The sequence below is a fragment of the Capsicum annuum genome, chromosome 7 (genome assembly GCF_002878395.1).
Source record: "Capsicum annuum cultivar UCD-10X-F1 chromosome 7, UCD10Xv1.1, whole genome shotgun sequence".
Taxonomy (NCBI): Eukaryota; Viridiplantae; Streptophyta; class Magnoliopsida; order Solanales; family Solanaceae; genus Capsicum; species Capsicum annuum.
The window spans coordinates 159,109,496-159,135,062 of record NC_061117.1 but is presented as its reverse complement, the minus strand read 5'-3'; the positions used below and the strand labels follow the sequence as shown (position 1 = coordinate 159,135,062).

Here is a 25,567-nt window from a genome sequence, read left to right as displayed (position 1 = left end):
GTTCAGTCGGACACTTTTGTATGCCCTCTGATAAATGGCCTTTAAGTGCATTAAGCAATAACGGTGATAGGCAAAAGGAGATTTCCAGATACACTCTGTAGAGACACTTCTAAGTATGTTATGGTTTCTGTCAAACATCGACGTAATACCTTGATAACCACACACGACATGCTGATGTAAACGCTAAAAAACTTGGTCCACGTATCAAGGCTTTCATTTGTTGCTATTGCAAAAGCCAATGGAGAAATGGAGCCATTGTCATTTGTACCTACTGAAATCAACAACTTTATATCATACTTACCATATACATATGTTTCATCTATCGATATCACCGGCCGACAATAATGAAAACCATCGACACATGGCTTAAATGTCCAAATCATATAGTTGAAAATGCATTCATCAACTCCCTCATGTCGTTTGAATTGCCATTCGTCGATAAAGCTTGGATTGAAATTTTTCATAGTGTTACGGTCTAACGCACACACAAGTGCACGTGATCTTACAAGTAATATAGTGACTAGAATAGTTGGATATGGTACCCTCGAAGACTATGCGACTAGCAATTCCACCAACTTTAGTTTTTTACAAGAATGTACTAAGTTTTTAAAAGTATCAAGATAATTGTAAAGATTCAAAGTAAAATATAAATAATTAAGAAATAACGATATGCAACAATCGCAACGTAAGCAGGGGTTGTAAACAATAATGATGAGAATTCCAGGGTTCAGACACTTTGGACAATCTTACAAATTTATCTTCCTATCGTGGGATTACCACTTCGCAAACTATCCTGTGGGCTGGTGCTATCCATGAGATCAGGATTGTCTTGTTCCTCTTGAATTTGTGGGATATGGTAGAGAAGGATTGCTTCTCTCCTTCGTTGTAGGTACCGTTGCTCATGTTCAGGATTGGTTCAACCAATTCCCGATCCCTTGCCAGCTTACTAGTTTGTAAACCTATTTCCTGCAAATTAAATACCAAGACTAAGTGTAAAGCACCAAAGAAATCTAAAAAGTAAAACTAATACTAAAATAATTGTCAATTTACAAGTCCCCGGCAACAGCGCCAAAAACTTGTTGCACCTAAGCGCACACGCAAGTGTACGTGGTCCCAGAAAGTAGTAAATGGCCTTATAAAAGCTAAGTATCGATCCCACAAGGACTCATTTTAACAACTATCTAATTCTAGTTCACTATTTCAATTAAAGTGGCGTAAAATTAATTGAAAGAGTTTTGAAAGTTATAATTAAATGTAAACTACACAATGCGGTAAATTAAAAGTCTTGGAGAATCAATAAGGAAAAACCTAGAGTTAAGGCTCTACGAACAATCGTACTAAGCTATTAAGCTTCATAAGTTAGATTACTTATCTTGGTTGTTGATTCACAAGGTTGATATTATGATCATGGTCTCCCGAGCCTCTAATCACCTATCTAACTTAGCCCCACAACTACATCATTGAGCGGGGATGTCAGAACTAAGATAAATGCATTTATATTTCATCTCGTAGTGGACCAAACAGGTCACGTAGGTATATCCCTATCCTACGTGTAAATTACAATTTTCATTCTATAGAAGCTTATAATCCTACTCAATTTACCTTCACGTTCTATCCTCTTATTCCCCCTCCCGAGTTTACAAAGACGACAATGGATGTATTTTAACGATTGAGAATCCTTAAAATAGTTATAACAAGGATAAATAAACAACCAAATATGATAAGAAATCAAAACCTAATCAATTCAAAGCAATAGTAATCATGCTTTTGGCCTTAACCCCAGAAAGGGGGCATTTATCCACTCATGGACATAGTCATAATCACTATAGATGAATACAAGATAAAATCCATAAATAAACTAAAGTAAAGAAAGAAAAACCCTATTTGAAGTGTTTTCTATCCTCTCTCAAAGTTTCAAAGCCGTCCAAGCAATATAACATCAAGTTCAAGTGTCCTATTTATAGGAGGACAAAACTGTTGATTTTTGCACTAGGTCCGCGTCGTGGAGCTCATAGCGAAGACTAGGGTGCGCAACGCGCCCTCATCGCAGAGACACACTATTTTGGGTCCCTTATGAAGCTATATATTTATGGAATGCGCTCTATATCTATAGATTGGGTCAGATACGCGCCATTGACATCCAAAGTGTTTGTTTTACGTCAAATCTTGTCCCGTGCTTTTGTTGATCCACTCCAAGCCTTGTGGTGTTGTTTCCACTTGATTTCCATCTTGTATATCATACATATATCATCATCATCAACTCACCAAGGATCCTATAGCATCAAACACGACGGATTAGAGCTCAAAACAACACACAATCCATAACGGTGAACTAAAAACTTAAACTCAGAACTAGTTTCGTCCAATTACTCTTTAGCTTAGTGTTCTGACTCTTGGCTTGATTCGATTGAACCTTGAACACTATAATAAGTTGTTCCACACATAATTACACAATAATAATATTAGGAACTCATTGAACACACTAGAATTTATCGAGATCAACTAGAACAACAAATAACTCAAGCTATTAACGCTAGTTTTCTCATTTGAACTCTAAGTGACCGAATTGAGTACAAACTTAGTTGAAAGACACCGTAAACATTGTAATTAAGTAATTAAACACTTAGATGCTCAATTATATCATCATTCACTCATTAAGCACACAAGTAGTCCTCAAAACAAGGCTAAAGAAGCTAGAATAACAACCCTAAGGTGCATAATTCCACCTCAGATCAACTATTAATTAATTTTCTGTGGATATGTGCACTATCCATTTTCATGTATAGTGCACTTTGTACTATTCACAAAAAAATAATTAATAGCGCAATTTTTTGTACACTATCCATTTTTTTATGGACAGTGCACTTCGCACTATCCACAAAAAATTAATTTATAGTGCACTATTTTTGTGAAATGCACTTTCCACTATTCACAGAAAATTAATTCATTGTGCACTATCCATAAAAAAATGAATAGTGCAATAAAAAGGTACACTGCCTGATTTACACGAAATTTGCCCCACACCGTTAAAAAAAATATTGTGCACTTATGTTTCGCACAAAATCTATTTATGTCACTTTCCACTTTTATGGCATAGATTGGTCATCTTTATACAACGTAGGCACATATATATATATATATAGATATAGATATATATGTAGACATATCTATAGATATAGATAGATATGTGTGTATATATATATAGATATGTATACATATATATCTATATCTATATATATATACATATATATCTATATATATATACATATCTATATATATATATATACATATACATACATATCTATATATATATATATATATACATATATATATCTATATATATATAAGAGAGGGGGGGGGGGGGTTTAAATCTCATATCATAGAATGATAGAAACTCCAACGATCACCATAACTAATTAAGGGAAATTATAGCTAATCAATTAGAATAATGACCAAATATATAATTTATTATCATTAAAAGTAATGTTAAAAGGTGTTAAAGAATGGTCAATTATGCTATTTAAGAAGGAAAATACTAAGGTAAGGCAATTGTCATATTCTTACAATAAAAGCTAATTAAATGTAGGAATCTCTCAATGACTATAACCATATTGTTGAGATAAAAACTATTTTTCCAACATGTCAATATCGTAAATCCCAGCTCTCAATCATAGAGAGAACTTCTGGACAAGGAAAAAAGCACAAGTATCATCAATCAGGATAAGAACACGGAGGATTCAACGAGTTAAACACAAACAATAAATAACGGGAGAGAAACAAGTAGATCAAGATACAATACCATACAACATAGCAGTGGTAAATGCACTCTATACTTTGATTCTAAATTACTCCAAACCATAAGAAAGATCTCTATGTCAAGTCAGTTTGGTTCCGTTTCTAATTTGGTGCGTTTTTTAAACCCTACTTTTCAGGGCATGGTTGGGAATAAACTATTCCAAAACTAGTTATCCCAAAATTATCATTCCACTCGCAATGTGGGATAAAAATAATGTCATAATCTTAAAATACTGCCCCTCTCCCCCTCCTCCGACAGTTATCCCTTGTCTCTCATACCAAACGAGCCTAAGAGTATAGTAAAATGACGGAATCTAGAAGTAAAAAGACATCACTTTTCTCTACAACAACAACAAACCCAGTGTATTCCCACAAAGTGGGGTCTGGGGAGGGTAAAATGTACGCAGTCCATACCGCTACCTCTGAAGATAGACCCCCGACACAAGATAAAGAATAGTAAACAAAGTCATGATGAAACATGCAGGATGGATGGCTTAATAGGAGTAAAGAATAAGAAATAATAAAAATAGAAATAAGAGCAATAAAGAATAAGAGAACTAATAGTCATATGCAATAAGAAATATGAAATAGGACACCTGCCTAGTAGTAACCTACACTCACAAACAAAAGCCACCCACCACACCCAAATTCTCCTGACTAGCGGCTCATATCTATGGACACAGTCCTAGGATTACTAAACCGGCTAAACAGGAGCTCTCCTAACTACTTGCTACAACTCACGCACTCCCCCTAGCCTTCTACCCTTATCCGCGACCTCCACACCTTCCTATCTAGGGTCATGTCCTCGGTAAGCTAAAGCTGCTCCATGTCATGTCTAATCACTTCCCTCCAGTATTTCATCGGCCTAGTCTACTCCTCCTGAAGTCATCCAAAGCTAACCTCTCACACCTATGAACTGGGGCATCCATGCCCCTCTACATCACATGCCCAAACCATCTCAGCCTTCCTTCCCGCATCTTGTCCTCCACCGAAGCCACTCTCACCTTCTCCTGAATAATCTCATTCCTAACTCTATCCCCCCTAGTAAGTCGACAAATCCAACGCAATATTCACATTTCCGCCACCTTCAATTGTTGAATATGGAAGTTCTTGACAGGCTAACACTCCGCTCCATACAGCATAGCAGGACGAACTGTCACTCTATAGAATTTGTCTTTAAGCTTAAGGGGCACCTTCCTATCACACAACACTCTTGAGGCGAGCCTCCACTTCATCCAACCTGCTCCAATACGATTAGAGACATCCTCACCAATCTCGTCATTCCCCTGAATCATAGACTCAAGATACTTAAACCTATCCCTCTTACAAATATCCTGAGAATCCAACCTCACCACTACTTCGTCCTCCTGTCTCAAATTACTAAACTTGTATTCCATATACTCCATCTTGGACCTACTCAACCTGAACCCCTTAGATTCAAGGGTTTGCCTCAAAACCTCCAATTTTTCATCCCCTGCATCTCATCAATCAGCACTACATCATCTGCAAATAACATACACCAAGGCACCTCACCTTGAATACTCCGCGTCAACACGTCCATCACCAACGCAAATACGAACGGACTAAGAGTCGAACCCTGATGCAACCCTGTCTCGACTAAAATAAACTAATAAAGAATGTCACTACAATACAAAATCAAAGAAGTATGTAATGGTGAAAATGTGCAAGTGATCTCCCCTAACCAATACATTGTGCTCTCTTTTCCTTCTAAGTTATGAAGCATTCTTGTATCTTTAATGCGTATGATGTTTCAAGTCATTGTTTCATTTCTTTATTCAATTCTAGAACCTCTTTTTGTTGAAAATACTATGTTTTGGTTTCAACTATCAAGGGAAGAAGAAGAATCTAAGTTGCTTAATAAAAAGTTCCATTGCGTTTACATAGCTTTCAACTTGTTCCGTATCTTGGTAAACAAAAACCTGGGCCCTTACTAGTTGCTCGATTATGAGCTAGCTGATATAACCATATCAAGTTCTATTTCACTATCTTTTTTATCACTATTTTCTATTTCACAGTGTTTTATAACTCTTTAAAACACTGAAGTGGAGATCAACCCAAACTATAAAGACAACGCTATAAAAGAATAAAGTACAAGAACTCAGATATGTAATACAAAATGATGGTCTCCGTTTTGGTTGAGAGGCTTGATGCAACCATCCAAAGTTCCAAGCTAAAACTGCTACATTAAAATTAGAACGGAGACTAGAGAAAGAAGAAAGATGTCTGTTGGCACGTTCCTCATCTCATTTCCTTTGAGAAAGATAAATTACCATACTGACAACTCATCTGCCTTGTTTCTTTAAGGAATTAGGCAGAGACTTCTATCATAATCTGTATAACCCACGTCGACCAGGCAAAGACCATCAGATGGAGCAGGTGGAGCAGTGGCACGTCTGCAGGTGGCATCCATCAGCTTCCGCAAGGCATCATCACCGGCTCCAGCAGCTGCTTCCCTAATTACAGTTGCCACAAGAACACGAACCATCTGCATAGCGTAGCAAGTAATTATGAATGTTGCAACAGTTCAACGGACATGAACCCAAAGTTCCTATGGAATCAGGTTCTGTCTCCTCTTTGTAGATCTAGATAGAATCAAACTCTTATCTTTTCAATGAACTGTCACGTAATAAATAGGCAGAATTATCACTAAGGGGCGTCTATATTTATAGAAGAAAAGATAGAAATTTAATTATCACATTTATAAGTAAGATATTTGAACCATTTGTTCACTGTGTGTGTGTATACATATATAAAAAAATTTCGACAAAGCGTTGTCGCTTGACACCCCTTCGCTCAACGTGGATCCACCTCTATGGTAGATCATTACTGATACCTCTTGAGAAAAAGTTAAGCAGGAACCACAACCAGAGATCTGAAAGGTCCTGAAGCGACTTGAAGATCTTAGCCTTATATTTTCACTCTGCTTGTAAGATAACTTTAATGGCTGCACCATTAGTCATGATAAAGTAGTATATATATTAAAAATTTTCGACGAAGCGTTGTCGCTTGACACCCCTTCGCTCAACGTGGGTCCGCCCCTATGGTAGATCATTACCGATACCTCTTGAGAACAAGTTAAGCAGGAACCCCACAACCAGAGATCTGAAAGGTCCTGAAGCAACTTGAAGATCTTAGCCTCATATTTTCACTCTGCTTGTAAGATAACTTTAATGGCTGCACCATTAGTCATGATAAAGCAGTATGCCCAGTTTTCAAACTTAACAAAGTTAAGTGTGCAAACAGTAAGCAGAGAAATTTACTTGCAAGCTTAATATAATTAGATAGACGAGGATGTCATGCACCGTATTGGTGCAGGGTGGTTGAAATAGAGACTCGCTTTGAGAGTCTTGTGTAAAGGTAAGTTTTACAGAGTGGCAGTCCGACCGGCTATGTTGTACGGTGTGGAGTGTTGGCCAATTAAGAATTCCCACGTCCAAAAGTTGAAGGTGGCAGAGATGAGGATGTTGAGATCCAAAAGTTGAAGGTGGCAGAGATGAGGATGTTGAGATGGATATGTGGACTTACCAGGAAAGATAGGGTTAGAAATGAGATTATTCGGGAGAAAGTGGGAGTGGCCTTGGTGGAGGACAAGATGCGGGAAGTGAGGTTGCGATGGTTCGGGTATGTGATGAGGAGGTGCACGGATGCTCCAGTACGGAGGTGAGAGAGGTTGGGTATGGACGGTTTTAGGAGGGGTAGAGGTAGGCCCAAGAAATATTAAAGGAGGTGATTAGGCATGATATGGAGCAGTTACAGCTTACGGAGGACACCCTGATAAGCTCGGATTAGGGTACAGGGTTAGTGGGTAGGAGTTCGGCCGTTATAGTAGGGAAGAGTGCTTAGTTTGTATCTACCCCTGGAGTTTCTTGTTCGTGGTGTTTCGGTGATGTCTATAATTTTGGACAGATAATTTATAGTAGTACCTTGTGGATGTCTTGTTTCCTTTATTAACTAGCAGTGTGTTATCCCATTTTGTTGTGTGTTTTTATGTTTTTTGTTTGTTATATTGTTATCTGGCTGAGCCAGGGGTCTATCGAAAACAGCCTCTGTTTCAAATGAGGTAATGGTATGGATTGCGTACACTTTACCCTCCCCAGACCCACTTTGTGGGAATATATTGGGTATGTTGTTGTTGTTGTTGCTAATTATAATTAGACCTCACGATACTTTTCTCTGGTCTTTCAGAGTTGATATCTAACAGGCAGCAACTTCGAAAAATGAAGGTCCAACTTTATTACATCACTTATTTACAAATTTGTGGAGGTTATAAGCTGCTCTTGGCTGAAATTGGTTGAGGCAGTTAACTAGGAAGAAAGCAGGACGGGCTCAGATGTCCCTTAAGGCAAGTTTTTAAGTGTTGTACAGCTTGTTTTTTCTGTTTCCTTCATTCAGTAGCTTCCTTATTATTCATTGGCCTGAGAGAGAGGCCTTTAGAAACTAGAAAGCAAAAAGGTGAAAAACTAGTTGATGCATCTTTGATTTTGAACTTTGGTAAACTACATATGCAAATGATAGAATAAAAATCATAGACATCATGCTTCAGAAATAGGGAACACTTAAATTAACTTATCTTTGTATCGTTTATCTGATATTAAAAACGAGGACTAAACGCCTTCTCCAAGGGCACAGACCAGAATGCATTCAGGGGAATGGCAACACAAAAAGGACCCATTTTCCTTTTTGGGTTCATTGTACAAATTGGCCAGGCTTGTCTTAGCTATGTTTTGGATTGGTTATAAATCATCATTACAAGGCAATTTCTGTCACTATCTGTTGGTGCATTTTATTATTAAAATAGAAATATTAAAGTGCATGACAATTAGTAGACATAAAGTGAAGAAAGTGGTGTATTTATTCTTGTAACTCACCACATTATCTTTTTGTGTTAGTGGGTATGAATTGTGGTAAAAGATCACCATTAGTCCTTGTAACTCATATGCCATTAGTTCTTGTAACTCTCAAGGTCATTAGTTCTTGTAACTCCAAGTTCATTACTTTCATGTAACTTATGTAACATCAAGACTATTCATCTATCCACATTACTATCCCTCATTCATCCTATTCATTACATGAAAGAATTCTACACCTATAAATAGTGGTGTTTCTTTCTTAGCGTTCATAGATTAGAGATAAGAAAAAGATGATAAGTATGAAAAAATATTATTATGTGTAGTAGTGAAAGAGAGAGTTGAAACATAGAAAAATATTTTAAGTCTTCAACTATATTCACTATACAAAAGAGAGTAATTATATTAGTGAAAGAGAGAGTTGAGACAAAGAAAATATTCTAAGTCATTAACTATATTCACTATACAAAGAGAGTTTTAATATGTTGAAGGAAGGTGTTCTTATGGAGGAGCTTTGAACTCTTCAACTAATCCAGAGTTGCTTGAGTTGTACATCGTTGATGAGCTGTTGTATCCTGAAGGGGACAAGTCAAGAGATATACTACTGGATCGGTGTAGATTATGCCGCAGTAGGCTTGAATCTCCTTAAAGAGAACGAGATATCCCCGCCTCAGCCAAGAAAAAAATTATCTTATTTCTTCATATCTTTGTTCATTTTATTATTCCAACTGTAATTTATTATAATTGTGGTATATTACACCAACATTATCTGATGCCCATTACTGTCATACAATTATTCAGTTAAATATAGACTAACCTCAGGTATGGAAACGAAAGAAGGAAAGATTAAACATGATTTTATCTGGCAACTTCTTCGTAAGCGTAACTGAAATGGCAAAAACACCTTTCTTTATTTTTATACCTTATTTCAAATAATTGTCGCAGTTGAGTTATACTGATGTGCCACATTGATTGTACAAGGATTTTTATTGCCTTAAGGTTTTGGTTGGATGTTTAAATTCTTTCACAGGGCATAAGAGCTAATCTTTTGCAAGACCATGCCCACACCCGTAAGTTCACATTAAAGTTCAAGTACGAACCAAAAAAAAATAAATTACACATGCTGAAGGATGTTGAGTTATAGTGTTGTCCCATATAGGTTGTGTAAGGTACATTCAAAAGGTTTATAAAAGTCTTGGGCGACGCTACACATTATCTTAATGTTTTGGGTAGATGTTCACATTCTTTCTTTGTCTACAATTGTTTTACTTTTTAACTTGCTAATCTATTTGATATGTGCAAGAATTGGAATAGGAAAATAATAGTATATCGAATCCTACTTGAAAAATGATGGGAATGTACCGTCTCAGTGTAATAATGTAGATACGCTACCGTCTCAGTGTAATAATGTAGATACGCAATTCAAATAATATTCTTTTCTTATATTTCTCACATGGATCATAGCCTCTACGAGCTTGGTAGAGAATAAAAAAAGCTTTCGCAGCTAGCGGGCGGTTACATCTCATATAGCCGCCCATCAGGCCAATGATTATGTTAGCAAAAGTTGGGCTAATAATATACATGAAAAACAATCATGCTGAGAAGGACTGATTAGAGAAGCATCTGGGACAAAGAAAGTAGTCACCGTGCTTCTCCCCGGTGGCTTCTCAGTTCTGATTTGCATTGCACAAGTGCATCTTACTGGCGACTACTTTCTCACATAAATTTACGTAACACCGTGCATCTTTCTAGTAACTACTTTTTTATATCTAATTTGCATAGCACCGTGCATTTTTTCAGACTACTTTCTCATATTTGATTTGCGGAGCACCGTGCATCTTTCCAGACTACTTTCTCATATCTAAGTTGCATAGCACCATACGTCTTTTCGATGACTCCTCAGATCTGATTTGTGTAGTTTTGTGCATCTTTCTGGATTGATCATTGTTGGTGATAATGATCTTATCAACATAAATCACCAAATAAATACACAAATTTGGAATAGAATGCTGACAAAACATGAGTGATCACTGATAACTTCATTGTGAATATGTCAAAATCCTAGATTACTATGTCGAACTTCCCAAACTAGATCGAGGAGACTGTTTTAGATCATAGAATGAATGGCACAATCAACATAGTAGGCTACTAGACTCTCCATGAACAACAAAATCGGGTGGTTGCTATGTAAACTTCATCAAATTCACCACGGAGACAAGCTTGCTTAATGTCCAACTTATAAAGAGGCAAATGGCAAACAACGTCCATGGATAGAAAATGACAACGGATGTTATTTTAGCCACGGGAGAGAAAGTATCACTATAATCAAGCCCAAATATCTGAGAATGTCCCTTGGCAAGAAGACGACTCTTAAGCCGATCAACTTGGCTGTCGGAACCAACTTTAACTGTGTAAACCCAATGACAATCAACAACAGATTTACCTAAAGGAAGAGGAACAAGCTCCCAAGTCACTCGCATGTAAAGCAAACATCTCATCAATCATAGTTAAAGAAAAGTGATTCATACCATGTGGGGACAAAGATGTAAAAAGGCATAAACAGGTGATGACAGACCATGATAACTGAAAAAGGTATAACAAGGCTAGTATTAAGAGCGGTCGTATGCCTTTTCAAAGAGCTACCAGTTGACTAGAAGGAGACAAGTTCACAACAGATGCCGGGTCCAGGACGTGAATCATCTAGGCTTGATATTGGATATGGACGGCAATGATAAGCCAGAAGTGGTGGAGATTATAAAAGTCATCGTAACTTCCTCAGAAGTGTATATAGGCAATATATATATATATACACACACACTAGCCCTGCCTTCGACATCCCCCTCTTTGTTGTTAAGGTAACAACTTCAGGCATGGCCAGCTCCCATAAAGTGACGGGCGGTGTGTAAAAGGCTCGGGAACGAATTCAACGTCGTATGGCTGACGGATGATGTTGTATGGTTGACCGGCGATTACTAGCGCTTCCGGCTTTATGCAGGCGAGTTGCAGCTGCAATCCAAACAAAGGACGGGTTTTTAGGGTTAGCTCACCTATATATATATATATATATATATATATATATATATATATATGTATATCGAGATGATCAATAGATGTAAAGTAAGGTCGAGACTCAAAAGATGTGACATCAACTGACATAAGGTACCGACAAAGATCAGATGAGTACCAACGGTACCCGTTAGCTCCGAGAATAACAAAGACATATTTGAGAGAACGAGAGGCTAATCTATCTTTCCCAGGGGTTAAATTATGAACAAAACATGTGTTCCCGAAGACACAAGAAGGTAGAGATGATTGAGAAAACAATACTGAATAAGGAATATTTTTGGAATTAGAGACATCAAAGCCGAGAGACATGATTGGATTGAGGAGAGGTCTAGGAGGTTGTTGAAAATAATAAGATTGCAAAGTGGGTCTCGAAGGTTACACACTTCAGATGCTTGAAACGGCCTAAGAAGGGTAACAATTCTGCTGAAACAACGTAGAATCTAGAGAAAAATCAATTGTAATGCCGGAAAAAACTGCTCTGGCTACTGAAAATAACTAAATCGTGATTGGGTCGAGTCGGAATCACCAGACGCACCCCAAGAACAAAGAATCAACTTCAGAAGTCATCGGAATAGTCACTGAAAGTTGGAACAGTCACCTGAAAAGTAAAAACTAATCGGAACTTGAAGGAAATTGCATGGGTAAGCTTGGAATCACTAGGTGGCCTCGGCAAAAACGAACTGCTCAAAAAAAGTGACCGAAAATTGTGCGCATCGGTAAGTTTGCGGGGAAACTTACTGTCAGCAGCGCATGGGAGCAAATGACAGGTTTTCTGCCAAAGATTTGTTCCGAGGTTTGGTCTTCAGAGGCTGATTTACCTTATGGTTTTGGTTTTTGCACAACACCTCCAGAGCGGGATATTGACAGAGAGCTCTTAGGTCAACGAAAAATTGCACAGTGACTAAAATATTATTTCCTGGAAGAAGCTAGTATTTTGCACAGCTATATTTTCTCATAATGCTATGATACCATGTGAGAAATAAGGAGAAGAGTACTATACAGATTTTATGTATATATATCGCTCAGACAAAGTCGGTGTGCGGTTCTGCCCAAATACTATATCCAGCCATAATAGGAAGGGAAGCGACATTCCTTCTTTGGATGGAGTAGAGTAGAGGGAGATTTTACCCTATTATTGCATAAACTTGTTCAGTCACTCCAAAAAATGAAGAAAAAAAGTACCTCCTGTGTTGCATAGACTAGGGTAAAAGTAGATAATTGTGAAGAATCTAAGCATCTAAAACAACAGATGGAGAGAAAAACTTTGTAAATCCCTTTTGGAATTCTTAATACAATCCATATGGGACAAACATAGCTCAACACCTTATTGTAAATGTAACCTCGACTTTGGAGCTTACATGTGGACATTAATGTGAATTACAAGTGCGAGGGAACATATACAGAATTTATGGAATACGACCATACCTTCCGCAAGAAACGGTTAGCAACTAACTCAATGCACATCGCCTTCATATGACTCCCATCCTAAAATTTCAATTCAAGAGGGAAAAAAAAAGGAGTCCAAGTGAATGAATAGATGTAATGGTAATCTAACTGCACAACTATCAGATCAGATATCCAAAGCACTTTGATTCCAACATCTTCAGCATAATTGGTTGAAGAATGGCAAAAGGAAGAAAAAGAAAAGGTTCAGAAATGAATCTTAAAGAAGTAATTCTTAAGCTAATTTACATCTGTAGTCAACATGTAATTATTAATATCACATGGAACTTGTTTAGACATTTTTATGAAGTAGGAATGAAACTTTTGGACTCTTATACTCTTGAACACTGAAGAGTTCGAATGTATGGGTGAAATTAACAGGTTGTTGATATAAATGAGAAATTCCCCCATACAAGCTGCATAAAACAATACAATAGTAACATATCCAGTATAATTCCATAAGTGGGGTCTGGGAAGGTAGTGTATATGCAAACCTTACCCCTACCTTGGAAAGAAAAAAGATGTATAAAATAATATGATAAAAAAATGGATCTTGGCGTAACTCAACCCCAAAAATTAGCTCATGAGGGGAGACTTTCCCAAGACCATATAAGGAGACCAAGGACCTCTTATCCCGCCGATGTGGGAGTCCAACACCCTCCACATGCCCAGGACGAAACATCTTGGGATGGGTCTGGCTCCGACAACATGATACAAAACTGAATCTTGTTCCTAACTCAACCTCAAAATAGCTCATGATAGGAAAGGATTGCCCAAAACCATATAAAGAGACCAACAACCTCTTGTCCCACCGAATGGGACTCCAACACAATAACAATCTAAAAAAAAGATGTGCCCCTCTAATATACAGAAAGACAAAAAAGTTGCTACTATCTTAAAATGGATATTTCTAGTTTCTGCTGCTACCACATCAAGCAACAACTTTAGAAAGAAAAAAACAACACTAAGACAACAATTATAAAATGCATGGGGTCAAGGGCTAGAGTATTATACAAGATACTAAAATGATAACTTCAATATGCAATATACTTTAGAAAATTGTTGTATTTAAATTCTAAAGTGATTATTATATAACTAGGGATAAAAATATAATTTTAATATAATCTTATTAGATTATCGAATTAACTGTTAACTAAAACCGAAAAACCGAAAAACGAACCAATAGCCCAATAAAAAAATTTACAAAGCCATTTAAAAATGTTATCCCAATAACCCGATATCAATAAACCAATAACATTTTTTTGGTTCGGTTATCTGTAAAACCGGTTTTTGCACACCCTTAATTAGAAGTTTGTGCAGAGAATATACTCATTTTGTACAGTTGAAGCTGGGGAATGGTAATAATATCCAATTCTGGTCTGATTAAGGCTCGAAAATGGAAGTCACATCAAAATTTCCAACTTTATACAGATATCCCACTAATAAGAATGGTTGGGAAAAGAATTTTTACTCCAGTGAAAATTGGCAGCTGATCTTTAGAAGGGGACTCAATGACTGGGAAGTAGATGAATTTGCTCAGATTATACTCTGTCACAGAAATAACAAGGGATGTATGTATCAGATTGGCCCTAGAAAGCAATATGAAAGTCAAAAGCATCTGTCAAAGTAGAGCATGGTTTGTTTGTTGGTAGTAGCAAAGAAAACTTTTAACCAGGGACAATCTACAAAAGAGGGGTATAATTTCAAGCAATAGATGATATATGTGAGAAGAAGAGTTAGAAACAGTCAACCATCTCCTCATTCATTGCAAAAGTGGCAAGACAGCGTCGGGGGCTATTCCTTAATATGTAAGGTATTAAGTGAGTTTTGCAACCAAATGTAAAGAGTTTACTGGAGACATGGTAACATCAAAAAATCAGCACGCAGTGTGGAGAACAATCCCCCTACAATACACCGGGATACCGCGCATAGCGGTAGCTTTAGTGCACCGGGCTGCCCTTTTTATGGTTTGAGAGAAACAAGATTTGCTTTGAAGGGATAAGACAGCATGCATCCAAGATTAAAAATAGATGTCTTTTGAATTTGTTTTTTTAGTATAAAAGGAGTGTTACGGTGTATTTGGAACAGTATTTAGATTTCCTAGAGGAGGTGGGTGAGTTTTTATGCTTTTGGCCGCTGTTGGTTTGCTGTAACAGTACCTTCTTGATACCTTTATTAATAAAACTTTACAAATAAAACTATATTCACTGTATCCCTTAAGAGCCACACTAAAATAAAGGAGATTTCTAAAAGCTATTCAGATGAAGGAATATGGATCTTCAAGAATATGAAGACACGTGTTCGCAACATGAAGCATGTGACAATCCACAATTTGAAACAGAAAATCAACAAGCTTAAAAGTAACAGTTAGATACCTGTGCACATGGTATTGAAGTTTCAATAGCTCTAGCATGGAAGACAAAACATTCTGTTGGTGGACCACTGTAACATTCATAAAAGGTAAAAAAATCTGGTGATTAGCCTACCATAAAGGTAGAATACAACGTGAAATCTAACTTTATAGTTGAAGCATGCGACTTCTATGGCTTGCTGCTGGAAAATCATGAAAGTACATTTTTTGTTTCTTTCTTCAGTTAGTTTATTTTATTTTTTCTAGGGACTCTTCAGCACTTTTTGATGATAACGGTGATCATAATCTTCTAGCGACACTTAGGGGTCTTTTTTATTAAGTTATTATTCCCTTCTCCATGAAAGAGGATCCTCAACAACTGTAAACATAATCATCATCATAACCATATTAACAACTCCAATAATAATAGCACTAGTGTTACTAATAGTAGTGGTAATAATTTCAAATATTATTAACGGTCTTATTAGAAACAATGAAGATGATGAAGATGATGACAACCAGAGAAATAATACTACTATGCCTAAATACATGATAATATTTGTGTTGTTCTCTTTGTTACAACTGTATCAAGGAGAAACAAAATGATCATTAACCTTCTGTAGGATAGTAAAATCCTTTGAGTTAAAATTTGGACATGTATCCAAGAATAGTATTGTAAAAGAACTAAAAAGCCAAAAGGATATGTGTCATCCAACACCGTGAAAATAAACGTGAAATATTGATAACTAAAGACATCACAAAAGTTGCCTACACAGAATATTCTTAGGGAGTGACATTCATTATTACTAGTCATTCGTTAAACATCTAAAATGAGAGTGTGAGAAATTATAGAGGAAAAAATATGATTGAATTGTGTGTTTACATAATTACATCAAGACCCTATTTATAGACACTATAGTACAATCCTTTTCCCAATAGGATTTTTGTATACTATTCTTATTTCTATTCATATTCTAACACTCCCCTTCAAGTTGGTGCATACAAATCATATGTACCTATCTTATTACAAATGTAATTAATACGAGTACAGGTGAGGGACTTGGTGAAGATATCTGCAAGTTGATCACTTGACTTCACAAATTTTGTAATAATATCTCCTGAGAGTATCTTTTCTCTGACAAAGTGGCAATCAATCTCTATGTGTTTAGTCCTCTCATGAAACACTGGATTTGATGCGATATGAAGGTTTGTTTGATTATCACACACAAGCTCCATCTCATCAGTTTCTCCAAATTTTAGCTCTCTCAGCAATTGTTTGATCCAAATTAGCTCACAAGTTGCTCTAGCCATTGCTCGATATTCTGCTTCCGCACTAGATTGAGCAACCACACTCTATTTCTTACTTTTCCAAGACACCAAATTACCTCCTACTAAAACACAATATCCGGAGGTAGAACGTCTATCAGAGGGTGATCCTGTCTAATCAGCATCTGTGTATCCAATGATATGCTCGTGACCTCGATCCTCAAAGAGTAGTCCTTTACCTGGAGCTGCCTTTATATATCACAAAATACGAACAACTGCATCCCAATGACTATCACAGGGGGAAGTCATAAAATGACTTACAACACTCACAAGAAAGGTTATGCCAGGTCTAGTCACGGTGAGATAATTCAACTTTTCAACCAACCGCCTATACATTTCGGGATCAGTGGCTCCTCATGTCCTGGCAGAAGTTTAATATTTGGATCCATAGGAGTGTCAATGGGTCTACATCCCATCATTCCTATGTCCTCAAGAATGTCTACGACATACTTGCGTTGAGAAATAACAATACCTGATCTGGACTGAGCAACCTCAATACCTAGAAAACATTTTAGTCTGCCGAGGTCTTTAGTCTGGAAATATCAAAAGAGATGTTGCTTCAATTTAGTGATACCATCTTAATCATTGTCGGTGATAACGATATCATCAACACAAACCACCAAATAAACACACAGATTTGGTTGAGAATATCGATAAAACACAAAGTGATCGGCTCCACTATGAATCATGCCAAACTACTGAATTATTGTGCTAAACTTTCCAAACCAAGCTCGAGGGGACTATTTCAGACCATAGAGTGACCTATGCAATCGACATACAAGACTACTAAACTCTCCCTGAGCAACAAAAACAGGTGGTTGCTCCATATAGACATCTTCTTCAAGATCACCAGAAAAATATTCTTAATATCCAATTGATAAAAAGGCCAATGACGAACGGCAACAATGGATAGGAAAAGACAGACAGATGCTATTTTAGCCACTGGAGAGAAAGTGTCACTATAATCAAGCCCAAATATTTACGTGTATCCTTTGGCAACAAGGCGAGCCTTAAGCCAATCAACCTGACCGTCTGGATCAATTTTGACTACATAAACCCAATGGCAACCAACAATAGATTTACCTGCAGGAAGGGAAACAAGCTCTCAAGTACTACTCGCATGTAAAGAAGACATCTCATCTATCATAGTCTGCTTCCATCCTGAATGAGAAAGTGCTTCACCTATTGTCTTAGGGATGGAAATAGAGGACAAAGATGATACAAAAGCATAATGGGGTGATGATAAACAATGATAACTCAAGAAAGTATAATGTGGGTTAGCATTACGAGTGGAACGCATACCTTTTTGAAGTGCAACTAATTGGTTAGGAGAAGGCAAGTCCGCAGTAAGAGAAGCATCCGACACATGACATAAATCATCTGGGACTAATGGTGGACGCGGACGATGATGATAAGTTAAAAGTGGTAGCACTGCAGCTGGAGATGTAGAAGTAACTGTTGATTCCTCAAAGGTTGGTGCGGGTAAGTCTGGAGATACGGGTAAGACCAAGAATGGTGCAGGTAAGACTGGAGATACGGCTAAAACCTCAGAGATATCAGGATGATCAGAAGATGTATAGTAAAGTCGAGATTCAGAAAAGTTGACATTGACGGACATAAAGTAGCGACGAAGATCCGGTGAATAACAATGATACCCTTTTTGAACTCGAGAGTAACCAAGGAAGACACACTTGAGAACACGAGGGGCTAATTTATCTTTTCCAAGGGCTAAGTTATGAACAAAGCATGTGCTCCCAAGACACGAGAGGGGATACGGTAGAGATGTGACTGTGAGGCGCGGCAAGACAAAGCAGACGAGAGAATAACTCAACAATTGTAGGAATCGTAGGACTAGCTAAAATTTGATCACGTACTAACTCATGGTCAGTAGAAAGTCCAGCAAGTGTAAGAACTAAAAACATCCGTCTATGCTCTTGTTGTTTTTCCATATCTGCAGTGATGGGCATCAATGTATCAAATTCTTCCATGACTGCTTGTACTTGTCCCAAGTAAGTAGACATATCGGATTCCTGTTTCTTCAAGTTGGTCATTCGAGATATCACATCATAAAAACGAGCTATGTCATTAGTGTATAAAGCACGAGCATTTTCCCAAACTAAATAACATGTTTGAAATGGACGAAACAAGGGCATCAACTTGGAATCAATAGATCACCATAAGAGACTACATAATTGAGCGTCAACTTTCTCCTATTGTTCTTTGGTTTTCGCATCTTCCATACTAGATTTTGCCTTTTCATCTACCACACTAGCCTTGTTCTTTACGTGATCTTAGACACCTTGACCTTTGAACCACAACTAAACCGAGGAAGCCCAGGCTAAATAATTTGAACTTCCCATTAATGGTTCAGAAGTAATCATAGGAGTTGAACTTCCAATTCCCATATTTTTTGAGCCAAAAATATCATATCCAAAAGACATCTTGGGAATTTTGACTTGAAAATGATGAGGAATATTAAAATTCTAAACCTAGTCCAGAACCTTCATGAATCAAAAAACAATGTTGCTACTTCTAGGAAGAGAAAGTCAATTTAAATTTTGCTACCAATTGTCAAGTTTATCTTTTACATAATTCTCAAATACTTAGCCATTAAGAAAATGAGTTGTCAACTATGATTTGTCAATGAGTTGTGCATGAGTTGTACAAAGGCTTTTGAAGCCTATAAATAAAGGCAATGACCTCTAGCTATGTAGTTTTAGTTCAACTCTTCTATTAATGAAACTTTGTGTTTTCTTTTAAGATCTTGGATTAGATCTTGTATTTTAAGGGCTTTGGATTAAGCTCTTGTTATCCGTGGATTCGGATTGTCTTTAAAGTGTTATCTTACAACACGTTGAAGTTGTTCCTTCAACAAATTGTGTGGTTTACTTTATTTAGCACATTAGAGAGTTCCTCTAAAACTTGTGCTTTATCAGTTTGGTATCACAGCAATGGAGGATCTTACAATGAGGGTGAATAACCTAGAAGAAAGATTGGATCAACAAATCGCTACTCTTCGTGAAAAACTCACTAGGAGGTTTGAAGAACTTGTTGTATTAGTGAGAAACAATCAAGGAGGTGTTGCCAGAAACTGGAGACAACATCGAGCTCAATATGTGGAAGAGGAAGATGATGTGGAGGAACATGATCTTTATGCACAACCAAGAAGAGGTTATGCAAATAGTGGAGATATGTACAAGATTAAGGCTGAAATCCCAACTTTCAATGGTAATGTAAACATTGAAGGGTTTCTTGATTGGATCTATCAGGTGGAGACATTCTTTGAGATTATGAACATCCCTCCAGATCGTGGACTACCATTGGTGACATATAAATTGAAAGAAGGTGCTGGAGCTTAGTGGAATCGTCATCAAGAAGATCTTCGTTTGAGGGGTGAAAATCGTGCAAGATATTGGCCACAAATGAAAACACTTCTAAAGGCTAGGTTCTTGCCTGCGGATTATGAACAACTCTTGTACCTACAGTTCCATAACTGTGTTCAAGGTAATAAATCTATTTCTGATTATACAGAGGAGTTCTTAAGATTACAAGGTGCAATCTTTCTAAAAATGAAGACCAACAAGTTGCAAGGTATATCAATGGTCTCAATGATTCTATCCAAGAACGTCTTGGCATGAAACAAATTTGGTTAATAGATCAAGCTCAACCTCTTGCCTTGAAAGCTGAGAGAGATATAAAAACCAAAAAGTCTTATAAAGCCGCGTCTTATTCTCGCCCAAAAAGTATATCAAAAAGTTCTCCACGCCAAGAAGAGGGGGAGTTTATTCCATCTAAAGCAAAGAAAGATGAAAAGGCACCATCTTCTAGCAAAAATAATGATAAGCAACCATCTAATACGATCAAGTGTTACAAGTACAGCGAAGAGGGACACATATCAAGCAACTGTCCAAGAATGAAGTTTGTCAACACCACTCGTCGTGATGAAAGTGATGAAGAGGTGGACAACTATGAAAGTGAAGGTGAACCCAAACTATGTGAAGAAGGGGGAGCAGAAATAGTATGTGTGGTCAAACGCCTTCTATGCTCAACCATGCAACCTGAAGAGACACAACGAAAGAGGATATTCGAAAGCAAATGCACTGTGAATAGAAAGGTATGCAAGTTAGTAATTGATAGTTGTAGCTGTGAGAATTTAGTTTCTAAAAATATGGTTAAACACTTAAATCTTTAGACACATGATCACCCGAATCCATATACTATCGGATGGATCAAGAAAGGAGTGAAGATCAGGATCACCAAACAATGTTGGTTACCACTTTCTTTGGGTAAGTATTATTGATCAAATGTTCTATGTGATGTGGTTGATATGGATGCATGTCATGTTCTTCTTGGAAGACCCTGGCAATATGAAGTGAACACCACACATAAAGGAAGACACAATTGGTCTTCTTTCATTTGGAACAAACGAAAAATCATTATACTTCTAAACAAGACTACTAATAATGCCTCTGAAGTAAAGGAGAAGAGTATGTTAACCATCACTCAAAATCCAAAAGAATTTACTCAAGACTTGAAGAAATCAAAATTATGTGCCGCATTAGTCATTAAAGGAGATGAGCAACCAACAAAAGAAACTCCAGTGGAGATGCAAAGTCTGTTATCTGAATACGCCTCAACATCTAGCTCCTATGAAAATATTCAACATCAAATAGATTTTGTTCCAGGTGCTAGTCTTCCTAACCTACCACACTATAGGATGAGCCCAAAAGAGCATCCAATTCTAAGGGAGAAAGTAGAAGAGTTATTGCGTAAGGGATATGTTAGAGAAAGCATAAATCCATGCACTGTGCCAGCACTACTTACGCCAAAGAAAGATGGATCTTGGCAGATGTGCGTGGATAGTAGGGCTATCAATAATGTTAGAATATGAGTAGGAATAGGAATAGCATATAATATCCTACTTGTAAAAGGATTGTAATGTAATATCCTATTAGGAAAAGGATTGGAATGTATTGTCTATAAATAGGGTCTCAATGTAATAATGTAGTTACAACAATTCAATAATATTTTTCTCTTATATTTCTCACATGGTATCAGAGCTTCCACGATCTTGGTAAAGTATCAAAAAGTTTCCACTGCCGGCGGGCGGCTATAATCCATATATGCCGCCCGTCTAGCCAATGATTATGTTAGCAAAAGTTGGGTCACTGTAGCACTGTGTATCTTTCTAGTGACTATTTTCTCATATCTTTGCGTAGCACGATGCATCTGTCCGGTGACTACTTTTTCATATCTATTTTTCTTAGCACCGTACTTCTTTTCGGTGACTATTTTCTCATATCTGATTTGCGTAGCACCGTGCATCTTTCCGGACTACTATCTCATATCTGAGTTGCACAGCACCATGCATTTTTCTGGTGACTCCTCAAATTTAATTTACATAGTTCTGTACGTCTTTTCGGTAACTCCTCAGATCTTTTTCAATAGGGTCGTGCCATCATTCCAACCCTGCCCACATAATTTCTCTTTTCCATTAGGATCGTGCCGTCATTCCGACCCTACTCATATAATTTCTATTTCTCAATAGGGTCGTGCCATCATTCCAACCCTACACATATTTCTCTTTTTCAGTAGGGTCGTGTCATCATTCCGACCCTACCCATAAACTTTTTTTTTCCTCGGATTGTAGTCACTTTTCAACCATCAAATCTAATAATCCGGCGTGTGAGCATGTTTCGGCTAAGTTTCCGGTGACTTTCATGTTCAAGATCTACTCGTCTCTTGATTTTGAGATGACCCGTATATTTTATGCCAGTTTTCGGCAATTTTCCAGTGACACATCGACTTTACGACAATATTTACTACTTTTCAGATCATTTTTTCAGTTTGTTCTGTTTCAATTGAGGTCTCCCAGACGTCCAAAGCAGTCCTTATCAGTTTTCTTGCAGATATCTTCACCAAGTCCCTCACCGATTCTCATATTAGTTACATCCATAACAAGCTTGGTACATATGTCTTCTATGCACCAGTTTAAGGGGAAGTGTTAGAATATGAGTAGGAATAGGAATAGCATATAAAATCCTACTTGGAAAAGGATTGTAATGTAATGTCCTATTAGGAAAAGGATTGGAATGTATTGTCTATAAATAGGGCCTCAATGTAATAATGTAGTTACAACAATTCAATAATATTTTTCTCTTATATTTCTCACAAATAAAATCACTACAAGGTACGGATTTCCTATCCCACGAATGGATGACATGCTTGACCAACTCAGTGGAGCAAAGGTGTTTTCGAAGCTTGATCTAAGAAGCGGATATCACCAAATGCGAATTAGACCCGGTGATGAATAGAAGACTGCATTCAAGACAAAAGAGGGGTTGTGTGAATGGCTAGTTATGCCATTTGGACTTTCTAATGCTCCTAGTACTTTCATGAACCTAATGAATCAGGTTCTTCGTCCATTCTTATCACAATTTGCAGTTGTCTATTTTGACGACATATTGATGTATAGCAAAAATATGGAGGAATATTTTGAACATGTCAAAAAGGTGATGGATGTATTGAAGGAGAATGAGCTCTATGTTAACCTGAAAAAGTGTGTATTCCTTGAAACAAAACTAGTTTTCTTAGGATTTATTATCTTAAGTGAGGGGATTCAAGTTGATGAGTCTAAAATAGATGCAATAAAGGGATGGCCAACTCCAAAAACTATCTCTGAAGTAAGGAGCTTCCATGGTTTAGCCACTTTCTATAGAAGATTTGTGAAGAACTTTAGTACTATCATGGCACCAAACACTGAATGTTTAAAGAAAGGGAAGTTCAAATGGGATGAAAAAGTTGAAGCTAGTTTCATGGAGATTAAGGAAAAGCTATCACAAGCTCCTGTATTAGTGTTATCAGATTTCAACAAGACCTTTGAGTTGGAATGTGATGCTAGTGGAGTAGGCATTGGGGTTGTTTTATCACAAGAAATGAAACCTGTTGCTTTCTTCGGTGAGAAGCTAAGTGAAGCAAGACAAAAGTGGAGTACTTACCAGCAAGAGCTGTATTTTGTTTATAGAGCATTGAAGACATGGGAGGTCTATTTAATGCCTAAAGAGTCCATTGTCTACATTGATCATCAATCCTTGAAACATTTTAGAAGTCAAAAGCATGTGGATCGCAGGTTAGCAAGATGGACAGCATACCTAGAGAGATTCAATTATCTTATTATCCACAAAATCGAGTGGCAGATGCTTTAAGCCGCCGACGTGCAAACAAATGAAAGGTTTACCATTAGAAGAGGATTTTGTGGTACACGATGGATATCTCTTTAATAAAAACCGTTTATGTATTCCCAGAGGTTCTATACGAGACAAGTTGACTCGAGAGATGCATTCATGTAATCTTAGCGGCCATATTGGGCGTGATAAAACTATTGCTAATTTGGAAGCACGCTACTATTAACCATAACTTAAAGAGAGATGCCGGCAAATTTGTGCAAAGGTGTCCCGTTTGCCAAACATACAAAGGTCAGGTTCAAAACACCAGACTCTATATGCCATTACCCGTTCCAAGTGCACCTTGGGAAGACCTATTAATGGATTTTGTACTTGACTTACCAAGGACAAGGCGAGGACATGATGCTATTTACGTGATAGTAGACAAATTTTCTAAAATGACTCATTTTATCCCTTGCCGTAAGACAACGGGTGCCCTTCATGTAGCTAATCTTTTCTTCAGAGAAGTAGTCAGACTACATGGTGTTCCAAGATCAATTATTTCAGATCGAGATAGTAAATTTCTTGCTGCATTTTGGCTTACTTTATGGAAACAATTCAATACAGAATTGAAGTTTTCAAGCACTGCCCATCCACAAACAAATGGCCAAACAGAAGTGGTGAATAAATTTCTAGGAAATTTAATTCAATGCATCTGTAGAGATAAGAAAGAACAATGGGATTTAGCTTTATCCCTTGAGGAGTTTGCCTACAATAATTCTAAGCATGGGTCTACAGGTCGTCGCCCTTTCTCCATTGTGTACACTAGAGATCCAAGACATGTGGTCTATTTAGTGAAGCTACCAACAAGGGAGAATTCAAGATCAGCTATGACCTTTGGTGACATTTATTCAGAATTATTTAAAGAGGTTCAAGATGTAATAAAAGCATCAAACAAGAAATACAAGCAGTTGGCAGATGAGAATAGGAGGCTAATGTCATTCCAAGTTGGTGACAAAATAATGGTATACCTTAGAAAGGAGCGATTGCCTACTGGTGTTCACGGAAAATTAAGGCAAAAGAAATATGGCCCATACACTATTCTAAAGAAGATCAACCACAATGCCTATGTGGTAGATTTGCCAAGTGAGATGAATATTTCAAATACTTTTAATGTGGCTGACCTATCCCTCTATCATCTAGAGCAAACACTTTACGAAGAAAACTCGAGGTCGAGTTTCAAAGAAGTAGAGGAGAATGATGAGGAACATTAAAATTCTAAACCTAGTCCAGAACCTTCATGAATCAAAAATCAATTTTGCTACTTCTAGAAAGAGAAAGTCAATTTGAATTTTGCTACTAGTTGTCAAGTTTATCTTTTACATAATTCTAGAATACGTAGCTATTAAAAAAATGAGTTGTCAACTATGAGTTGTGTATGAGTTGTCAATGAGTTGTACAAAGGCTTTTGAAGCCTATAAATAGAGGCAGTGAACTCTAGCTATGTAGTTTTAGTTCAACTCTTCTATTAATGAAACTTTGTGTTTTCTTTTAAG

General features: G+C 37.2%; 1 protein-coding gene across 4 annotated transcripts in view; it reads right to left on the bottom strand.

The window, feature by feature from the left end:
* Positions 1 to 627: 627 nt before the first annotated feature.
* Positions 628 to 25,567, bottom strand: part of LOC107876499 (tRNA pseudouridine synthase A) — a 65,185-nt gene continuing 40,245 nt past the window's right edge. Inside the window, exons 7-10 of one of the 4 annotated variants that reach the window (XM_047393814.1) lie at positions 15,548 to 15,614; positions 13,155 to 13,214; positions 6,087 to 6,301; positions 628 to 966 (exon numbers count right to left, since the gene is read on the bottom strand). In XM_047393814.1, the coding sequence (XP_047249770.1) occupies positions 6,116 to 6,301; positions 13,155 to 13,214; positions 15,548 to 15,614 (313 nt within the window). In that variant the 3' untranslated portion in view covers positions 628 to 966; positions 6,087 to 6,115. Of the gene's footprint in view, positions 967 to 1,746; positions 2,274 to 5,859; positions 6,302 to 13,154; positions 13,215 to 15,547; positions 15,615 to 25,567 lie in introns of those variants that run through there. The other 3 variants (XM_047393813.1, XM_047393815.1, XM_047393816.1) reach the window with 3 other exon arrangements.